Raw genomic sequence first — 24,023 nt, 5'->3', positions numbered from 1 at the left:
GTTCATAAATAAATAAATATATCATTACAATTACGGTTTCAATACTGACTTCTTCATAGCAAATATTGTAAGAGATGTCGAGATACCGGTACTTTTTTTTTTTTTTTTGGCAATCGATTCAGCGTCCCAAAAGTAGTTATTAATTTATCTCTTAATCCTCTATTTAAACCAGAAGTGGTTCAGATTAATGATTTCAAGTTTCAACCTTTATCGCCATAGGACAAAAAACAAGTTTGGATAGCGAGTAATGGCTTTTTGACATAGATTCATCATCCGAGGAACAGATTTTATTTTTTTTATCTTGTTAATCTATTACAACCAGTAGTTATAAATACACTACTTCGAGTTAGTTGAAAGTCTACCCTAGTGCCACACTGTAAAACGTAACCTCTATTATTATTATTATTATTATTATTATTATTATTATTATTATTATTATTATTATTATTATTATTATTATACAGCTGGTATGATTTTTGGCATCTTCATTTATTAGCAGTATACCAATAAACTTGTACTACCCCAATCCGATTACTCGTTATAATTTTGAAGGGGAGGAGATGGCGCAAAATAAGTCGTATTTTAAAGAGATTTAGGGTAACTTAGTTGGAACACTAATAATTTTTCTGGACAATGTATAATTTTACAATAACACTTATGGAAAGGGTGTTACCATAGGCAAAATTTCTTGTGCTTAAATCTAAATTTGCCTTTGGATAGATACGTCAGGTGAATTCAAAAGTGTCATTCAATGGTCGCAGGAAGGGGTTCCCTAAGGATACTACAGTGAAATCTCTATAAAATGGCCAATGTTTATTTCATAAAAAATGCCGACTTACGCAAGCAGCTAACTTATAAAGTAATAACACTTCGTTGCTTTGTTTGCATGTTTTCCTAGATACACGGCTAATTAAGCTTGCGAACATCTTAAAAGAGTTTGTTATTTGTATTGGTACCATATTCGCAAATATTGGAACTAAATATTTGAGATTCTAAGGAAATAGAGATTGCTCTTTATTGAATGTTATATTGAGAAAATAATTGCGTTATTAAGAGCTAATGGTAATATTTTGTTTTAATTTTCAGCTCCACCTAAGCCTTCCAATGTGACTGTAGAAGAGAAAAGGTATGATAATGGATTGATTGACATTATGGTAACGTGGGCGATGCCTGAATTTGTGGCAAGTCAAAATGACTCAACCAAACTGCTGGTTTTCTTGGATTACAAGAATGGAACTTCCGAAGAGAAGACTATCAACAAAACTATTGATGTGGTAAGAATTCGTAAAACTTTCTTATCTTAATATCACCCTTTGGCGAATCCTATCATTGTTTTGGTATTTAAACGATATAATTTCGGTTGTGTTACATTCGAACTTCTAACTGCTTGAGATTTTCCAACATATTGTTGTATCATACATAATGCTGGCAATTGTGAATTATGTTTGTTAAACTTGAATTCAAACGTTCTTCTTTCAGTACGTTGGTAACCCTGATGTATGATTACTGTGTACTACTAACTTAACATCAAGAGATTAAATATTTTTAGAGTAACTATAGTTATTAATAAGAGATAACAATAAAATAACAATTGAGAAAGAATATTGAACACTCCGACACAAATCGTGTCTTTCAAATTGGCAATAAATAGTAAATAAAAATATGTGAAACATTTTAAGGTTATATTTCGTGGAGGTGTCGTGTCCTTGATTTATTAAAGTTCGGGAGAGAAAAAAACCATGAATTACACAACTGAAACGAACACCAAATTGGTCGGTTACAAACCATTCCGAAGATATGAAAAACTGTTAAATTTTATATTTTGCATAAAACGACATATTTATGAGAACTTTTAAAAATATATTTTGATTTGTACTTCGCTTCTATGATATTACAATACTTTTTGGTAGGTGTGGTTACAATAAGTTCTCGGAAGTCTTTAGTTTTAAGGAGTGTTGCAAACTTCATCATTATTTACCGTAACTCCAGAACAGTCTGAGATATCAAGTTGTTGTAAACAGCACTACGATGTTCACATCTATTGAAAGCATGTAAGTGATTTGGTTGAGGTATTTATCTACGCAGATTTTCGAAGTAAAAACTTTTGAAAAAAGTCAAATTTTCAATCCCTTGTATTTGTTCTATTCATTCGAAATCGATTATATATCATAGGATTAGATACTAAAGCACTTTGGATTACATTGCCGAGCTCATCTTATTTGCACTGCTACTGCTATAGGCTAGAGGTCACCTAAGTGTATATGTTTGTGATACTATATGTCCTTAGTTTGCAACACTGAATAACAACTCTAATATATTTTTTCGTTTAACATGAGATTTAAAATGTCTAATAATCTGACGTAGTGTCATTTGAAAAATATAACTGTATGTAGGGTTGGCAATATTGTTAACCTGGTAGTATTGCAGAGTACGAAGGGGACCCAAAAGAAACTGGATTGAAAGAGCGCTGCCGTTCCTAGGCGTAGTAGAGAGTTCTCCTGCTAGGTGGGTCTAGTAGAGACCTTCCCAGATCAGTTGGCCAAGCGGCGTCTGTGTAGGAGGTTAACGTTTGATCGTATTATTGTTTTTCTCAACTGTTCTCGTTTGCCACCTGCGGAATCGTTATGGCAGATTCAAAGGAATAAGAAGTGTGTTTGCTTCCTACTTGGAAAATCGGTAACGAAAACTTACCAAATGCTTCAACAGGCTTTCAAGAAGGATATTATGGACAGCACACAATTTTTTGAGTGGTTTGGGCGCTTTAAGTGTGGTGAGATGAGTGTTAAAGATCATGCTCGTTCTGGGTGCTCTTCACCATTTCGAAACTACGAAAACATCGAATAAATCTGCCCCAAAATTAGCGAGGATCGTCGTTTTATGATCCATGGTATTTCAAAACAGGCAGGAGTGAGTTGCAGCTCGTGCCAGCGTAAGGTTTTGCAAATGAGACATGTTGCCGCTAAGTTTGTTTCTCGCCTGCTCACACAGGATCAAATCATTCGTCTGAATTTTAGCCAGGACTTGAAAAGTCAGATTGAAAGTGATCCAAACTTTTTGACCAACATGATGACATTTTCCGGGAATTAAACAAAATCTAAAAGGAAAATGTTTTGATGGTGTAGAGGCTGTAAAAAGAACTTCGCAGAGCGCATTGTACGATATAAAAGTTCCAGAATTGCAGAGGTGCTTCAAACAGTGGGAAAGAAGATGGGAGAAATGAATCGCATTTAATGGAGAGTACTTTGAAGGAGACTGAAAGAATTTTGTAAAAAATGTAATAAATTATTTTTTTAGAACGAAAGTCCGGTTTCTTTGGGTCCTCCCTCGTATGTCAAATAATATCTGCATGGTACAAAATTTCATCGTTTTTTTTTTCTATTAGTTGAAAACTGACAAGAGCTTATCAAGAGAAATGGTCCACCTGTATAATATGAAGTAATAAGGCATCATTGTGTAGTACTAGTTTATTTTATTTTATTTTTTTTTTAAAAAAAGTTTCCCAGAAGGCCTGTAAATGAATTCGAAAAGTAACGGTCAATGCATACAGTTGCATTATACTTAAACCCCTTTTGCAAATGTAGTCCTCGCCATTTTCTTTCTACTACGGAACACTGAATCAAGTCGAAAACCTCACTAAAAATGAGGGATAATATCACAAATTATGATGCATTTCCATGCTCAATCATGCAGCCATGTTTACTTTCTGTTGTCCAAACTGTTTTTTCTACCTCGGTTATTTCGCGAGAAATTTCCCGAAAAAACAATCTTGAACGAAATATAATGAAAATTGGAAATTTTAATTTTTTCTATCTTTTTTTTTTTTTTTTTTTTTTAACACACATACATTACATTTCATCCATCTAACTTAGTACACTTACAGTTTAATATAGTGGAACTATGCTTGACTGCTTAAAACAGGAATCGTAAATCGTTATCATAAAAACTGCTGGACAAATATCATTTATTATTCTCACCTTAATAGTAATAACAGCACTAATTAAGTGATCATATATTCGCTGTGATATGTTTTTCTCCTCCAGACATTGGATGAGATCTTTCTAAAGTGGGGGAGATATTCATCCGGTGTTTTTACGTCCTGGCACGTACAGAGGCGTCGTTGCTATCTTCTAATGACCAGAAATATTAAAGCCGACAAAAGAAGATACAGATTAGTATAGAGGCAGACAACGATAGTAAATGACACGCTTTTCAGCGTGACACAGTTATAGAGAACTTTTAATCATATCGCTTTGAAGCATTTAAATTTTACGTTTTAGCGATTCCTGATCTTATAAAACAGTTTATCAAAGCTTAGAAAAAATACTGTAGTTTGATATAGCCGACTTGTGATCCGACTCAGTGCTGTTGGAAGACATTGTCAAGATAACATAGATTTGCACCACCTTTTTCGAATTACAGTTCATTGAAGTTCACTCTAGTTCTGAATTGTGGCATTAATACTTCGGGTAATATGTTTAGGTAATTGTTAACATCAAATCATGCGGAAGAAAATCAGTCTTACAACTCCTTTACATGAGATTTCACCCTATTCTGTGATGCCTAGTGGGTTTAATTGAATTTGAATAGTCAAATGAAGAATTTGTTAGCCTAATAACCGTAGTTATGCCTGTTCAAGTGGCCTGAGAAGTTGCGAAAGTCCTCATCTGACCTTATCAAGTAGGTGGTTACACATGATGTCGCAAAATTAGAATCGTAGGTCTGGATCGTTCTCCAGCAAGGTTTGGGTACAAAACCTCGCGGCCAGAACCTCGCGGCGACAACCTCGCGGACCAAAACCTCGCCTGGTCGAAACCTCGCCTCCCAAAACCTCGCGTCCCAAAATCTCGCCAGGCCGAAACCTCGCCTGGCCAAAACCTCGCCGCCCAAAACCTCGCGGGACAAAATCCCACCAGGCCAAAACCTCGCCGCCCAAAACCTCGCGGGCCAAAATCTCGCGGGGCCAAAACCTCGCGGGCCAAAATCTCGCCGGGCCAAAACCTCGCGCCCCAAAATATCGCCATACCCAAAATCTCGCCTGACCAAAATGTAAATGTTCCAACAGATGATAAGGATGACGGTATAAAAGACGCTGTTTCAGAAGAAGTATCACGGGTATTTGACCAAGTCCCGCGGTACCATATGAAAATTATATTTCTGTATTAGAAGATTTCAATGTGAAGGTAGGGCGACAGGATGTTTTTAAACTGGTTATAGGGAAAGAAAGTCTGCATAAGGAAAGTAATGACAACTAACGAGGTTAGTTTCGTGAACTTTGGAACATCCAAAAACTTAAAATTTTAACAAAAATCTAATAATATTTATGAAAGTATGAAATAATATATGAGTTTTTACGACGTCCCTTGATTATGTCCTATAGGTTAAAGGAGACGTAGATGACCAGGATGAAGGAAATGATCGAATAAAGAAAGTGGGAGGAAACGGGAATAACCCGAGAAAGCCCACGCACACGATGTTTTGTATATTATTATTATTATTATTATTATTATTATTATTATTATTATTATTTGTAATGTGGAATTGCATATTAGGAAACACATTGGGTAAATTTTAAAGAAAAGTTTCATTCGCGGCGAGGTTTCGGCCCGGCGAGATTTTGGGCGGCGAGGTTTTGGCCCGGCGAGATTTTGTCCCGCGAGGTTTTGGGCGGCGAGGTTTTGGCCACGCGAGGTTTTGGCCCGGCGAGATTTTGTCCCGCGAGGTTTTGGGCGGCGAGATTTTGTCCCGCGAGGTTTGGGCGGCGAGGTTTTGGCCACGCGAGGTTTTGGGCGGCGAGGTTTTGACCACGCGAGGTTTTGGCCCGGCGAGATTTTGTCCCGCGAGGTTTTGGCCGGCGAGATTTTGGGCGGCGATGTTTCGGCCGCGAGATTTTGTCCGTATACCCTCCAGCAAACCATGCAACATGTCTTGGACGCAACTTTTCAGTAAGCTTTGCATCAGTGTTCCCAGTTTGGGGAAAAAGTCATGAATCTATAGGAGATTCGATTTCCAAGATACCGAAAAGCAGTATTTTTTTCGATTGCTGATTTTTTCTTATTTTTAAATGGTGATTTAGAGACTTACAAATCATGCGACTTTTGTGCTGTGAACTTGTCCTTCTGTAATTAAGCACTTTTAGCTCGAACCAATTTTGATTTATGTTTCTTTGCTCTCATTTATGTTTGTTTTAACCTCTTCCACTACGATTTATTTTCTGAATTTCCTGCCCCTCCTTCCGTTGCATCAAATTTCTTGAAGTATAAGTTATAAACGTGTATTATAGATGGTTTATCATTATATAACTTTCAAAACATCAATATACTAATCCTACGTGATGCTACAATAGTTTAAATTTTATGACGAGTATAGCTCGTCATTGTGCGATTTGGCACCGGGAGGCCATGACGAGCTAGACTAGTCATTTCAGTGCAAGCTAATCAGCTGAGCCGACGAGTACTTCGGCAATGGTACAATTTGACCTATCCCTCTATAGTTCCTTTTCTGTTAGTCCTTGCCCTCTAATAGAAAAATATTCAAACTTTGAATGTCCTTTCCTTTGCGGAGCTTCCGTTGAGAGCCTTAAGTGATATAGCAGTAACGATAGCAAGCCAATTAGCTGTAGAAGTGAGAGTTTAAGCGAAATAGTTGTGAAATCCTGGGAGTCTGGGGAATTCACTTAATATTTTTGAAAAAAAAAATCGCCTCGCTAATAACTTACTGGAGTAACATTATTGTCCTAAATTTGGAAATAAATTCATATGTAATCTATGGATGAATTAGTAGTTAGCGTCCAGTATTCCTTATCTTACATAGTTCAAAATTATCGATGTTCAAATGTGTAAACTCTCTGTGTCGAAACATTCTAGTACAAGAAGGTTTCTTTTTACGGTCCTGCCCCTCTCCCCTTACTTACACATTCGACTGTTATGATTTCGCACTCTGAATATGTTCATGAAAAATTTGAAACTAAATTTCACATTCCAACTGAAAGCGCTTAATTACAGTACGACAAGTTCGCAGCACAAAAATCGCATGATTTGTAAGTCCCTAAATCGACATTTAAAAATCAGCAATAAATCTTGGGAGTCGAATCCCGTATGTATTTATATATTTATTGACTTTTCCCCGAAACTGGGAATGATGATGCAACGCTTACTGAAAAGTTGCATCCAAGACATGTTACAAGGTTTTCTGGAGAAGACCCAGACTGACGATTGCAAAAAATATCGGTAAAATTGTCTGCAGCAAAATCTGCTACTGCTTCAAGATATGAACAAAATTTCACAAAACAATGTCAAATGAACGCCAAATTCAAAGATTGGATATGTCTTGTAAACAAAGACATGACCAGACAATATTGTTTCTGTGCGTAATAGCAGTAATAGTAGCAGATCCTTACCCTGTTGAAAACATAAGACATACAAATCATATCTAACTTTGTGGTGGACAAACACCGTGTGCGTGGGTTTTCTCGGGGTTCTCCCGTTTCCTCCCACTATCTTCATTCCACCATTTCATTCATTATTCATCATTACCGTCTCCTTTAGCCTAACCGGCATAACCGTGTGACGTAAAACTCAAAGATTTCATTCATTTTTTTCACAAATCATATCTGAAAGTTTAAAACAACACATGTAGACAAGGAATTCCATGATTAACTTTTCGCCTAAAATTGGAGTATTTTCATCTTTTATATTGCGACTTTCTTGTGACAGCATTTTACCCACTGCGATGCAGTGGCGTTCATGTTAAGAACCTCATTTTCTTCTGTCATTGATATTGTGGGACAGTGATGTACAAACTACGGCCTGCGAACCAGATGCGGCCCCTTGAAAGTATCTATCCAGCTCGCGACATGATTTCTAATCTGACGAACGAAAAGAAGAATCGCATTATTTCGCAGCAGTTACATTACAATCAGAGTGATTTAACTTCATTTCCGAGAATCAGTGCATCCCAGTTCCAATCAGATTATGAAAAGCTGCAATCGTTAATAGGGTTTAGTATTACAAGAAGTTTGTAAAATGTACTGAAAAAAAGAAAATATTTTGATAAAAACATGGTAATTTGTTTTTAAGAAGTTATATTGGCTGGCTTAAATTCCTTTTTTCTTTGGCCCTCATCTAAAACAAAATTTAGGGGGCTCAGTGGTAGAGCGTTCATCTCTGATGCATGGGGTCCCTGGTTCGATCCCAGCTCGCGCCAAGTGAACTGTGTGGTGGACAAGCACCATATGGGGTGTTTCTCGGGGTTCTTCCGTTTATTCCCATTTTATTCACTCCACCCTTGCATTCATTTTTCATCGCCACTGTCTTCTTTAGCCTAACCGGCATGACCGTGGGACATAAAACTGAAAGACCTTTAAAAAAAAAAGATTTGACCATTACCGTCTTATGACGTCCAGATTTGGGTATTTCGCTACTGAATCTCTTGCATTGAAGTTATCTCTGATGCTATAAATGGTTAGATGTTTCGGTGCTTGGGAATTAAACATTTCTACCCATGATGTATGTATCCTCTCGGCATCTCAGTTTTCCGAACTTCTTCAAAATTCACTTGCAGAATTGTTCTTTACATAAGTTTTTTGTCATCATTTACAACACCTGTAAAGAAGAAAATTAAAATTAACTACATGAAGTGTACCAGTACTAATGAATTTCTGTATGCCTACTTGTGGGCCATCGGTACTAACACTTTCCCTTTCTGAAGTTTATATTTAAGCTAAAAAAAAAAAATATTTACAGAAAATAATAATTTCACCTAATCAAAAAGTGAAGTCATATCGTAGTTACCTCAATTTTGTGTGAAAAACTTTTATTATACAGGGTGTTACAAACATTTGTCACAATATTTTGGGAATAGATTCCTCACGTCAAAATAAGAAAAAAGTATATATGGGCCTGTGGTCGGAAGTGCATAGTTTCGTAGTTATAGGTTGCCGAAAACGTGAAAAATGAATTACAAAGATCCATAATTCCACTACTATAGGATCAATCGTAGTCGGGTCAAGACATCATTGAGGAACTAGTATGTGAGCTATTCAAATATCCATCTTTCAGAACCTCCGCTACTTCCACAATCATTTACAGAGAGACTGTTTGGGAGTACTTGATCACTCCCCACCTACCTCTCTAAGAATTGGTGTGCAAGTACTAGAGCTCTCTTAAACATAGACATATATATGGATAGTTCACATACAAGTTCCTCAATAATGTCTTGACCCGACTACGATAGGTCCCATAGCAGTTTGAACTGTTAAAGTTCACTTGTTTCATGTTTTCGGCATCCTATAACTCCGAAACTATCCACTTTTGAGCATCTCATTTTTTTCTTATTTGTGGTGATTTTGATGTGAGAAATCGGTTCCCAAAATATTATGACACATTCTTGTAACACCCTGTATATTTTAAAATATGGGCATTGAAGTGTCTTCTTCATTACGATATAAATAGATACGTATTTATATACTAATACATATAATTTATCTTTTGTGTTTTGTAGAACATATCAAAAGCAGACTTTAAAAACTTAACCCTCAGCGAAAAAACAGAAGTTCTAAGGATAAGGGTGAGAGCGGAATCTCCCGGTGGCTATGATGAAGATGTTGTGTTGTATAAGTTGAAGAATATGTCATTGGTATCAGGTAAGTTTTCAGTAACTCCTATCTATTCAATACATTTTCTAGATACCATTTTCTAGATCATAATTTGAGGCAAGTATGCACTTGCAGTTTACTGATAGAATGAGCAATGGCACAGTTTCTTATCAGCCAATGTCCCAACCAGTTTATCACTCTCTTTTTAAATATATCTAAAATTGTTTTCGAAAGCAGGTATTTTATTTATTTATTTATTTGTTTGTTTGTTTATTTATTGTAACAACACAACAGACATTCTGCCCATTTACAGTGTTTGTTTACATATATGGTAAACATTATTTTTTACAGGAAAACTACAGTAACTTATTGTTTCACTAATTCAGCTTATTAGATTACAATTGTATTCCTAAACATTATTTCAAACACATTGAATACCTCTATCACTTCATACTTTTTCTTCGATATTGTTGTAGTAAGAGCTCATTCTCCATAAATGGAAAAATGAAATGAAATGAAATCTTTAAGTTTTACATCCCACGGTTATGCCGGTTAGGCTAAAGGAGACGGTGATGATGAGAGAAATGGTGGAATGAAGAAAGTGGGAGGAAACGGGAGAACCCCGAGAAAACCTACGAGCACGGTGTTTGTCCACCACAAAGTTCACTTGGCGGGAGCAGGGTTTGAACCCAGGACCCCAAGCACCAGAGGTGAACGCTCTACCACTGAGCCACCGCGCCCCCCTCTCCATAAATGGAATTTCTATAGCATGTCAGTACGTGCTTTCTCACAGTATAGGGCATTCCTATTTCCCGACCTCATTTTAGACGTTGGAGCATGCAGAAATATATTAGAAGTTAGTTCTATGCAATCGATTTTATTATTTATTATAATATGCATAGAAACTAAATCATTAACAAACCTACGTTGCTCTAATGTCAGTATATTGACGTTCTTTGCTAGTTCTAGGTATAATATGTATGCGGAGTACAATCTAGTTTCTTTATACATTAATAGTTCCAAAAATTTGCATGGTAGTCTTTGAATCATTTTTGTATATTTTGTATTATGAGGAGTCCAAATAACAGTAGCGTATTCCACTTGGGATCTTATAAAGGAATGAAGGAAGGAATATAATTTCAAAATTGTCATGTGACTACGCAAGTCTTTACTTACACGAAAAACAAAGCCAAGATTCTTACATGCATTGTTTGCAATAGTTTCGATGTTATTTCCGAGAGTGCTTTTGCTTTTGCGTAGTGTCCATCTTGCCGTCCTGTAGAATGCTAATACCCCACACGAAATATTTTATTAGTCTTTTTCTTAACTCTTCATTGAATAAACCTCAAAACAGATATTTCTTCTTCGTTAGTGCTGTGCTGTGTCTGGTGATTGTTAATTAAATAGTAGTAAATTATTTCGCCATTATTGCCCTAGCTTTTAGTTCACCTCCGCATGTCATGTTCTCACTACTCAGGTATTAAAAAATAGAGATGCAAAAAAGCTGGCTTTTTTGAATCGATGGTTTTTTGCACATAAAAAGCCGGCTTTTTTGGGAAAAAAACGAGAATTTTGGAAATTTGGGCTTTTTTCATTTTCATGATTTTTCTGTTTAAATAGCTTTCTTATAGTATACTCTAAAGTTAAATAAGATTTCATGACCTGAATGCCATATTTCGCTCTGGAATTCACCATCATGATGAATGGAGCATTAAAGTAAACATAAATTACGTAGTATTTGAGGGCAATTTTAGAAGCTGTTTAACCTTATTTTAACTTCTGAATCATCGATATTTTTTCTTCTCCAGATCATTTTTTTTTCTAGTCATCCGTGTTTCATATCTTGGAGCTTAGAACTCTAGCTTCTAGCACATAATTAAACTTATGTTTTTCAATGTATCCATCAGAGCGTACTTCCACATTTCCGTTATACTGTAGCTGTGCAATGATTAAACAATAATCTTTCGGGCATAACTTTGAATACCATTTGATAGAAATAATCAGTATCGGATTTAGAAAAATATTTGGGAGGGGTGTTTCTGAATAATGTTTGGTTTTTCTAAAAATTCCTAATTTTTATTTAAGAGGAGCTTAAGTTTATGAGTACAGGCATAACAAATATTTCTTTTCTTTGTATATTCAGCTATAATCTTCCAGATATAACCTTGAAGACCATTTTATACTGATAATCAGTGGCGGATTTAGAAAAGTATTTTGGGAGGGGCTTTTTTATTAATGCTTAGTTTTTCTAAAACTTCCTATTTTTTTTTTTATTTGAGGACAGCTTGAAGTTTATGAGTAAAGGCAAAACTAATATTTAGTTTGTTTTAGAAATTCCGTAATTTCGGGGTAGATGCTTCAATCCGAAAGACATCCCCACCCCTAACCCATTTTGCAAATTTATCACTGCTGGTAATTAGTAATAACAAAGATTTAAAAACGATTAGAAAGGAAGTCGGCCAGGACACACAGTACACGCACTATCTCTACATTCACAGATGGGATTAAGAAAACTTTTGTCAAAATGGTCGAATGCGAGGTTGAATCTCGCGCGAAAGAAGCGCGAAAGCTAACCACTCACTCATGTTTGTTGTGCTTAACTTAAATGTATTCTCTCTTTCTCTTTCTCTATGGCCACAAAAGCTCTCCATTGACTTCTGTCCTTATCCAATTCAATCCAGTTTCTACTCTGTATTTCTATTTCTTTTCCTGTATTCCTGTATCCATCTTAATATTGTCCTCCCATCTGGGCCTAGGTTTTCCTAATGGACGTTTCCCGATTGGATTTCCAGTTAAAACTTTGAAAGCGTTCCTACTTTCCTCCATTATGGCTACATGACCTACCCACCTGATCCTCCTAGACTTGATGACTCTAACGATGTTTGGTAAACCGTATAAATTATGTAGTTCCTCCTTATGAAGTTTCCGCCATTCCCCATTCCCGTTCCTCTTGGGTCCAAATATTCGTCTCAGAATTTTATTCTCAAATAATTTCAGTCTACGTTCTTCCCTCAGCGCAAACGACCATGTTTCACAACCACAAAGCATAACAGGTATGATTATCATTTTATATATTTTAAGCTTTACGACAAAATATTTTGAACTGAATAATAACAAGAATTTCCTGATTTCAGTCGACATTTAATTTCTTTGTGGGTATGATTTTGGTCTGGCAATACTGATTCAAAATTTTTGAAAATATCCACTATGTCGAAAGTATTAATTGATATTTTAACGCACTCATAATTTGCCATTAATCATTTCCTTGCAAGCGTTTAATAAAGCCTCTGCATTTCTTTCGATTGATCTCCTATTAGATTTACATCATCAGTATACACCATAACCTGGTAAACACCATTCAACTCTAGGCCCTGGTTCCTATCTTTGATTTTTCTTATAGCGTACTCCAGAACACAGCTGAATAATAACGGCAATAACGCATATCCTTGTTTCAGGCCAATCTTGACATGGAAGCTCGTATTTTTCTACTTGGAGTATACTCTGGGATTCATTTAAACACTTAGTAAATCTAGCTTTTTCGGTATTCCAAATTCTGTAAGAATGTTGTACAATGTTTCCCTCCTAACCGAGTTGTAAGCCTTTCTAAAATCAATAAACAGTCGATGTACTGGGTAATATATTCCCATATCTTTTCGAGTATTTGTCGAATGGTAAATATCTGATCGATTTCGACTAAATACACACTGATAATCTCCAATAATTTCATCTCCGTATGGGGTCAATCTCATTAATATAATGTTGAGAAATGCCTCGATAATTATTACAATCAATTTTGTCTCCTTTCTTGTGAATTGGAACAGTGATTGATTCTTCTACTCTTTTTAAATGTATTCCATAGTTTTTGTTTTTGGTAAAAAAAAAAAAAAGTTTCGTAACGATATGTTGAATTTTCTTGTTAAAAATTCAGAAACCTTCAGGACTGGGTAAACCGTGATGGTGGTTGTATATTCTACAGCCTAGGAAACCATACGCTCAGATAAACCGTCTATTACGTATATGATCCATGAACAGAAAATTCGATACTTTCCCGATTCTGCACAAGCTTAAGGAACAGTCAGTGCATTACAGATTTTGGAGCTTTACCGATTTTCCAGATCCGAAGCACCTGATAGGTGGTAACAGATTATTACGTTTGTGGTCAATCAGTGAAAAATTTGTTCGAAATATTCACACAATGTATATGAAAGTTAAAACTTAACTGAAAAATTTCAAGAATGTACAGAGCTACCCGAAACGAAGCTCTTGATGTGCATATTTCTCTCATGTTTTTTCTTTATTTTGCTTCAAAAAGATGGTGTGTGATATTTTGAAGTAAAAATACTACATACAATTTTGCTAGTTATTTATGTATCATTTTTAAAGTACTTATTGTATGTAAGAGGTTAAAATATTATTACATATATTGGTTAATCCTTTGAAATTCATGATGTAAAAATGTTAAGAATTAAAAAAAAATCTTTTTGAAATTCATGGTTTATTTTCGAGGTTTCATATTATTATCTGCATCAACCACTAATTAAATGAGTTTTTTGTTGTAGAGAAGCGAAACAAAGTCTGCATTATCAGTTTAAAGCAAAATTTTCAAAAAAGCCCAAAATTTTCCAAGCAAAAAAACAAAGCAGAAAAACCGACTTTTTTTTCCAAAAAAGCCGGTTTTTTTCCGAGCCCTTGCATCTCTATTAAAAAATATACCTACCGCTTCGTTCTAATCACCATTACTTTTCTTCCTGACGTTTATTTACATTCTGTATTCTTCGCAACTTTTCCTAAATTCTTTAACGTGTTAGAAATTTTCTTTTCAAATTCTTGCGAATTATAAACCGGTCGATATTTTCTTCATCTAGCGACTATAGAAGCAAGGGTTTGGAAAAAAGGCAGTCTTTTCGACAAGAGCTAATGGTTTTTTCCATGGTTTTTTTGGGGGGGAATTTTTTAAAATTATTTTAGTTTCAGTGGAATGATAACAGTACATTTCATTTGTCTTTTTCCACTATAACATAAATCAGGAATCAAGGAAAATCAATCATTCAATAGGGAAGAAGAAGTGTATATGGGTGGATGCAAGACGTTTTCTAGTTCCAACGAATTGTTTATCAAGCTATCAGATGAACGATCAACAAAACGTTTAGTAATGTTAGCAGTTGACAATTTGAAGAATACCGTCCATTTCGTGGAACAAAATTATCATTCAAAATTTATAAATATATTAAAATTTGATTTTAACTTTCTCTCTCTCTCTCTCCATATATATATATATATATATATATGTGTGTGTGTGTGTGTGTGTGTGTGTATGTGTATGTAACAGTTATTAAGGCCGTTAAAATTTGAGGGGGAGGAAGATTAAAACATTATCTACAAGTTCTTTACTTCAAACATTCCGGCAATTTACATTATATAACAGTAAAGAAATTGTATGAATAACAGAGTTTTACTAAAGTGTAAAAATAGCTTCATACACTAGATTCCCGTTTCTGGCCCCGTAGTCGCTAACGCTCTCGTCTTTGATGCGAATGGCTCTGGGTTCGATTCCCGTTGAAGACACTTGGTCGAAAAAGCTTTTTCAGGCCAGCCATCCTGAGAAAAGTTTTCCTGGATATTCCTCATTCACACCAGCCAAATGCCGAGATTGTACCTAACATAAAGACCCCAATTCTTTCTTTCTTCCCTTTGATCGAATAGTGTGGTCACCGAGGGACGTCATCCCTCATATGTGATAGGCTAACATGATCATAGATGTCGAAAGCCCAAAAATCTACTTCCTAAATCCTCCAAAATAGCCGTTTATGATTAATGTTGTAAGCTGAACTTATGTTAGGTTCTAACACAGTAGAATATCTGAAGCTCACAATTAAGTAAACGAAAAAAGTTTTTTTTTTTTTTTAAATGGGTTTCTTGGTTTTTGGTACTATTTTCTTCCCTGGTAGGTGAAATTACGCAAACAGTAAAACACATGTTTATATCAAGTGTATACCATCCAGGGATGGCCAGACGGATCCGGATCTCGGATCCGGATCCGAAATTTCGGATATTGGATCCGGATCCGGATATCCGGATCTTGGATCCGGATCAGGAATTTTGGATATTGGATCCGGATCCGGAATTTCGGATCTTGGATCCGGAATTTCGGATTTTGGATCCGGATCAGGATATCCGGTTCCTGGATCCGGATCCGAAATTTCGGATCTTGGATCCGGATCCGAAATTTCGGATCTTGGATCCCGATCCGAAGTTTCGAATCTTGGATCCGGATCCGGATCCGAAGTTTTGTATCTTGAATCCGGATCCGGAATTTTGGATCTTGGATCCGAATCCGAAGTTTCGAATATTGGATCCGGATATTCGGTTCCTCTATCCACACCCGAAATTTCGAAGTTCAGATTTGGACTCCTGATTTGAATATTTTAGGCCTTAGATTGAGACCCAGAACTAAAATATCCATATGTATAAAATTGACTAGGTGAATTTTATCTAACTCAGTGGGAAGACAATTCAATTTAAATGACAAAAGATTACATGAAAATCTCATTTTCACATTTTTCGGGGTTAAACCACTGTTGCGCACACCCCATCATTTAGTCTTTAGTATATCTTTAAACGTACTACAAGTATGCCACTTTCATCTCAAGTCAGTAATTGTATAGATCTGCCTTTTGTTATATATTAATCGAGTTGGGATTAAAACTCGATTGTTTGTGAGACCTATGATAATATTTTCAGAATGAGTTATAACGTTGAAAAACTGCATAGTAATGCTGCATATTTTCTTTGTGCCACATTGGAATTTAATGTAGTCTATCTTATACAGTCGGCTTTTATGATTAATCCAATGATCTAAACTCCTGCAGCATTACGCTAAAATCATGGATGTCTTTGAATTTTCGTCATTATTTCTATTTTTTATTACGAGCAAAATAAATATCATAAGCGGCATTTTACATAATACATATAGACGCAGTTCAGTCAGTTGATTGCTTAAAGTTTATAGCAAAGCTATTACATTTCTAAGACGCTGGCGGCTTTAGGACAAAATCCATGGCTTTCTCATAAAATCTTAAATCTCTCTATATAAAAAGGGCAAAGTCCTGAGTGAGTGAGTGACAGATCACCGTACAGGCCAAATCGCTTAAGCTACAAACGTGAAATTTGGACAGTTTATAGGCTTTGTGACGTAGGATATTACTAAGGAAGGACTTTGGGAAATTCGACGAGGAAGGGGGGAAATGGGGTGGAAAATAATGATGATTCTTGACGTTAGATACTTCAAATTTGGTATTTGGGTTTCTCATTGAAAATAATTTGATACTTGTTAAAGTGCTTTTTGATATTTAAATTAGAAGGGGCAGGGAAGATGTAGAAAGTAAAAGAACGGGTGATAATTGCAATTATTGCAATTAGTATAATAATATGCCTATATCTTGGAAACTTAAAGGGTTAGAAACATGGAATTTGGTATTTGGACTTCTCACTTAAAATAATTAGATACGTATTTCAACGTTTTTTTTTGTTTTTTTTTGTTTTTTTTTTTTTTTGATATGTGGCCCAGAAGGGAAGAAAAAGGGCAAGAAGAAAATTAAGTGGAGATTAGAATTATTGTATTAATATGTTCAATCATTTAAGGTTAGAGACTTGAAATTTGGTATTTGCATTTCTCATTGAAAATAATTTGACATGTGTTTCAGTGTTTTTTGACGTTTTAGTAAAAAGGAAAAGAGAAGAGATGGAAAAGAAAGAGGGTGGGGATTGTAATTATTATAATAACATGTCGATATCTGGGAACCTCTGAAGGTTAGGAGCATAGAATTTGGTATTTGGACTTTACATTTGAAATAATTAGGCATGTACTTAAGCGTTTTTTGATGTATGTCTTAGAGGGGAAGAAAAGGGACGGGGATATCTCGGAATCCTGGAATGTTAGAGAAATGAAACTTGTTATTTGAACAAAAATTCGTTATGAAATGAAATCTTTGAGTTTTACGTCCCACGCTTATGCCGGTTAGGCTAAAGGAGACGGTGATTATGATAAATAAATGAAATGAAGAAAGTGGGAGGAAACGGGAAAACCCCGAGAAAACCCACGAGCACGATGTTTGTCCACCACAAAGTCCACACGGCGCGAGCTGGGATCGAACCAGGGACCCCAAGCACCGGAGGTGAACGCTCTACCACTGAGCCACCGCGCCCCCTTAAAAATTCGTTATGTTTGCAGGCGTATGATGTGCGAGGCCATAGACCGAGCAAATGTGTGGGCTGGGGGGAAAGCCCCCATGTACTCGCACTGAAATTCGGTATGTCTCGGGATACCGGAATGTTATTACATACAATTTGATATTTGAACTGAGATTCGGTATGGTTGTAGGTTTACGAGGTACGAGGTCATAGGCCGATCAAATGAGATATCAGAGGGTCTAAGGGCAAATCCCCAGACATTTCTTTTTAAATTGATTATGATTAGAGGCTTTAGTGGTGCGAGGCCCTAGTAGCGGGGGTCTAGTGGCGAAGCCCCCAACTAGCCGAGGTCTATTAAGTACATAAATGTATTTGCGTAATGACTGGAAATTGCATGTATGCCTGTGGACAAAATTGCATAAGTAGCCACGAGAAATGACAATCCTTTAAGATAAAAATTTTAAAAAGCTACCAAAATGTACTCTTGAATGAGTTGTATATTATGTTTGCGCAGGGCCGAATCCAGAACGGACTTTTGGAGGGGGCGGATGGATTCTTAGGGGGCGGTTGGGGATGCTAGCAGTGAAAAATTACTTAGATGATCTGAAATTGCCACAAATTACTACTAAAGTACACTGTTAATGGTGGCGCTGGGTAGAGGCGAACGACTTTTCGCCCTCCCCCTGAATCCGCCTATGTGTTTACATGAATGATATAGCTCCTTATACAACCTATGCAGAGTTAATAGTAGTGGATTACTAATTACAAAGATACGTGTTACTGCTCGAGGCTCCATATGGTATTTTATATACACATACAGTACATTAATACATTGATTTTGATACATTAATTGCCATTTAGAACTTCATCTCTACTACAATTCTTAATTCTAACTGGAGTGGTACGGTCACAGAGAAACGTATTTTTAAAGAAAGAAAAAAATCTCATCAAGAGCAAGAAAAGGAAGTTGCTCCTTAATTTGATTTGATCTATATTTTATGGGCTGTTCTATTAGCAATGGCCTAGCCCATCACGACTAGGAAATGGCCTCATTCAGTGACCACAATAACTCAGAAAGAATTAGAAAAGTAAGCAGCCTGAGTCTAATGAAGAAGCTTGGGCTTGAGACTAAGGTTTCATCCCAGCATTTTACTAGTGTTACAGAAAACAAAGGACAAATTTCCATCAGGACGACCGCTTTAAAAAAGATTTACTACCTTTTCGGTCAAATATTTCTACTAGAATCGAATCTGACAATGAGATTGCTCTCACCTAAGTCGACAGTTTTACTCAATCAAATTTGGAGTAATTGTGACATATTAAGCCACGAAAACCAAATATCAACAGAATGAAGAGAACGCAAGGCTGTCACACGATCAGATACCAAAAGTGTCTTAAAATCTTATTTTAAGCATAGGAATGAAAATCACTTTGTCAATAATTTCAAAACTTTTGCTGATTCGGAACACCCGAATTTTCTGACACGGAGTTTCGAATCCGGATCCAAGATCCGGTTTTTCAGGTCTGGATCCAAGATCCGAAATTTCGGATCCGGATCCAAGATCCGTTTTTTCGGATCCGGATCCAAGATCCGTTTTTTCGGATCCGGATCCAAGATCCGAAATTTCGGATCCGGATCCAAGATCCGTTTTTCCGGATCCGGATCCAAGATCCGAAATTTCGGATCCGGATCCAAGATCCGGATTTTCGGATCCGGATCCAAGATCCGGATTTTTCGGATCCGGATCCAAGATCCGAAATCTCGGATCCGGATCCGGATCCAGTGTCCGGATATCCGGATCCAAAAATATCCGGATCTGGCCATCCCTAATACCATCCCAAGTTCTTGGTAGATGGCTAGACAACCAACATGACATCTGTGACGTGAGGTTGCATAACTTACTTACTGACTACGAAATTAATGCCAGTTCGAAAACAAATCGAGACAGCGAATCCTGAACGGAAACATGGGACTCACAGGTGTCATAAGGAGACTTACGTAAGTGTAACTCAACGATTTGAATGAAACTCTGCATACTTATAGAACATCGAAAAATAATCGACACTTATTTTATTTCGGCAGTGGTGCGGGTTTAAAGGTAGGGGTGATCTCCAAGCACAGACAAACACAATCATTTAATGTAGAAGAAAACATACTGCCTTACATACGGTGGTAGTAGGACAGCTAATTCCGAATCTGACGTCAGAGTTACGAAATTCAAAATGGCGGATCCAATATGGTGATTATAATTACAAAAAGTGTTTTGGTTTGAAATACTCTGCAGTTAGCCAAGAACAGTTATAGTTGGAGGGGTTATTGCTAGAAAGTTGCAGATCGATTTGAAACCCCTTTCTGTTCTTTAACGGGATGCTTGAATAAAGCGAGTCTCTGCACCTCTCACAGTTCGGGGTGTTTATTGAAAGTGTGTCCTCTCGCCTCTCACTATTCGGGGTGTTTATTTAAAGTGCGTCTTCTCGCCTCTCACTAAACGGGAAAAACTTCTTGAGACATTTTTCTCACATTGTCCTTCTCTACATTTACAACATAAATTTACCTCTCTGTAATAATATAATTAAGAGCAAATCACTGATTCATATCACTGATCACTGATCACAAAAGAAAATGCGAGGACATAGAAGAATTAGAAAGAGTTCGGAAATATGAGGAAATGTTCAAGGAGGTGAAATCTATGGAATTAGGAGGAAACAAGGGAGTATTATGATGGCAGTAGAAAATAAGAATGGGAAGGTAGTCAGCGAGAGAAATGAGGTCATAGGAAGGTGGAAAGAATACGTTGAAGACTTACATGAGAGTAGGGATAGACCGTGTAGCCTAAATGTTGAAGTGGAAAATGAAGTAGACGAGGATGATAAAGGATTTAGTATTCTTCGGGATGAGTTTGAAAAGGCTATATCCGAGATTAGGAATGGAAAGGCAACAGGAATAGATAACATACCAATTGAATTCATTTAAAATATAGGCGACAAGGGAAAGAAAGAATTGTGGCGACTATGCAATGAAATATATGAAACAGGAGAATGGCCAAGAGACTTTCTGAAAACGATCATGATACCGATGGCTAAGAAATCGAACCCAAAGAGATGTGAGGATTATAGAACTATTAGTCTCATATCTCATGCAGCTAAAATTCTGCTCCGAATACTGAACAGAAGGTTATATGGAAGAACAAATAAAGATGTTGAGGAAGAGCAGTTCGGGTTCAGAAGAGGCAAGGGCACAAGAGATGCTATTGGATTATTAAGGGTGATCGGTGAAAGGTTTATAGAAAAAGGGAAAGAGGTGTATGTTGTATTTATTGATCTAGAAAAGGCTTTTGACCGCGTGAATTGGGAATTGTTGTTGGGAGTTCTAACAAAGATAGGGTTGGAATGGAAAGATAGAAGACGCATAAGAAACTTATACATGAACCAACAAGTAAGTGTTAGGATAGGGGAAGAACTGACGGAAGAGAGTGCAATTGGAAGGGGAGTTCGACAAGGATGCTGCCTCTCGCCAACACTATTTAATGTCTATCTAGAAGAAATAGTGAAAAAGAGCCTACATGATGATGATGGCATTTCGGTAGGAGGTAGAATGATTAGATGTATAAGATTTGCAGACGATATGGCGCTTGTTGCGGAATCTGAAAAGAAAATCAATAAAATGTTAGAAAAAATGAGAAAGGGCTTTGAGGAATATGGGATGAAGATAAATGTTAGAAAGACAAAAGCCATGGTGATTGGAACGAAGGGGTCTGTGTCAAATATAAAAGTAGGGGGGGGGAGAAAATAGAACAAGTGAATAGTTTTCGATACCTGGGTAGTGTTCTTAGTAATGACATGAAATGCGAACGTGAAATAAAAGCAAGGATAAGAATGGCGAAAGAAGCCTTTAAAAGAAAGAAAAGTCTGTTTTGTGGGACCTTGAATAAAGAGTTGAGAAAAAGACTCATAAAATGCTTCGTGTGGAGTGTTGTATTGTATGGGGCGGAAACGTGAACATTACGTAAAGGTGACGAAAATCGACTGGAAGCCTTCGAAATGTGGGTGTGGAGAAGAATGGAAAGAATTAGTTGGGTCGAGCGGAAAACGAATGAGAGAGTGTTAGAAATGGTGGGTGAGAAAAGAACACTTTTAGATATTATTAGGAAGAGGAAGAGAAACTGGTTGGGACATTGCCTAAGAAGAGATTGTATCATGAGGGACGTCCTAGAGGGTATGGTGGCGGGAAAGAGAGGGAGGGGGCGAAAGAGACTACAATTAATGGATGATATTAAAACAGAAAGATCATACGCGAAGACAAAAAGGTTAGCGGAGGACCGTGGAGCATGGAAGCTTCTCAGCTGCAGCAAGTGACCTGCCAATAAAGGCAGAATACCTATGATGATGATGACTGATTCATAATCAGTTTTCTTTTCCCAGGTTTGATAATGTTTAGAAAAGAGGTTATTTGGAAAAAATACATCTGCGTTTGAAGCTCCCATAACATTTTGTTTCAAAGATTGTGCAGCATTTTGCGATTTGTGTACAGTTATTGCCATAATAAAATGTAAACAATGTTTATGCATCACACTTTTTTTTTACGGAATATCATTACTGTAAAACGTTTTTTTCAATAAATTCGTAATTTTAACAATTGAGGATATATGCAGTTCTGACATAGGGAGAGGCAAGGATACTCACTATAAATCAGCACCCTGTATAATGGGAGGTACAGAGACTCACTTTATTCAAGCATCCTGTTAAAATAAGAAAAGAAAGGAGTTTCAAATCGGTCTGCAACTTTCTCGCAATAACCCCTCCAACTATAACTGTTCTTGGCTAACTGCAGAGTATTTCAAACCAAAACACTTTTTGTAATTATAATCACCATATTGGATCCGCCATTTTGAATTTCGTAACTCTGGCCTCAGATTCTGTTTCTTCTACATTAAATGATTGTTTTCTATCTATGCTTGAAGACCACTCCTAATGTTCAAAGGGTGGTTTCTACCTTGAAACCCGCACCATTGCCGAAATAAAAAAAAAAAAAAAATACGTGTCGATTATTTTTCGATGCTCTACAAGTATGCAAAGTTTCATTCAAATCGGTGAGTTATACTTCCATAAGTCTCCTGGTGAGTATTGTATACGCACTTTCTTGATGACAGAATCTACTGCAGGGAAACCAAAGTGGTACTTGAAAAAGAAAATCATGAAAGGAAGGGGAAGGAAGCTAAAACTTGCCATTTCTTCTCAGAAATGCCCATTTTCTATGCAAAAAAATCTGCATCTCCATTCCCACTCCCAAAGATAAAGCCCACTTTGCATCTCTAGGGGAACACGGTGTCTCAGTAGTAGAGCGCTTACCTCTGGTGCATAGGGTCCCTGGTTCGATCCACGGCCAAGTAAGTTTGTGGTGGACAACATCGTGCCCGTGGGTTTTCTCGTGTACTCCCGTTTCCTCCCACATTCTCATGTCACCAATTCATCCACCGTCTTTCCGTTGTCTTAGTCACCCGTCTCCCTTAGCCTAAAGGGTATAAATGTGGAACGTTAAATATTTCATTTTATTTTTGCATCACTATTTGGAATAATATTGTTTCAAACCAAAATTGCAATTCTGGAACATGCATTTTCGTTATAACTCTTACATTGAGTAACTGCTAAAATCGTTCAATGTTTTCCGTTTGAACATCCGAAGTATAACATTATCTGCTACGCATAAGTACTCAATTTAGAACGTAATTTTCCTAACGCGTTCTTAATGTTAAATTTTACTTTCATTGCTCCAAAGTACAGTATTCTTGCCATTTTGTTTCTTAACTATTTCTAAAATCCTTGCTGTATTTATAAGGAATATATACCGTATTATAGTTCTGTTATTCTGTTTTTTATTAGTGAGACAGTCCTTGTCTACAACCGTTAAAAACCAATGTTAATGAAAGCAACCTAGTGACATGAATCGTAACTTCATTTCCATGTAATGAAAGGTAGGCCATAGCTCAAGGCTACAACTACGTACGAGGAATTGTTTAGCGTATTCTTTTGTTTTAACTAATTGTATTCATTCCTTTTAAATTAAGGACTTTCTTCTTTTCAAATGCATTTGCAGTGTATATTACAACCTGTCTTTCATGGTATTTTTCAATGTTTCTTTTGTTAGAGAGTGTGGTGTAGCACATAATATGGGTGCTCAGCCCCCCCCCCCCCCAAGTTAAACAAAAAGTTAGAAATGTATCATAGGAAGCAGTCTTGATTT

The 24,023-nt window shown here is 36.6% G+C and overlaps 1 protein-coding gene across 1 annotated transcript in view; it reads left to right on the top strand.

The window, feature by feature from the left end:
- LOC145673452 (tyrosine-protein kinase receptor torso-like) overlaps nt 1-24,023 on the top strand; it is a 292,790-nt gene that overhangs the window by 120,936 nt on the left and 147,831 nt on the right. The window contains exons 6-7 of the mRNA XM_081743164.1: nt 1,087-1,274; nt 9,499-9,640. Of these exons, the coding sequence (XP_081599290.1) occupies nt 1,087-1,274; nt 9,499-9,640 (330 nt within the window). The remainder of the gene's footprint in view (nt 1-1,086; nt 1,275-9,498; nt 9,641-24,023) is intronic.

The sequence above is a fragment of the Thermobia domestica genome, chromosome 16 (assembly GCF_964235325.1).
Source record: "Thermobia domestica chromosome 16, izTheDome1.hap1.1, whole genome shotgun sequence".
Taxonomy (NCBI): Eukaryota; Metazoa; Arthropoda; class Insecta; order Zygentoma; family Lepismatidae; genus Thermobia; species Thermobia domestica.
This window is presented reverse-complemented; position numbering and strand designations above follow the sequence as displayed.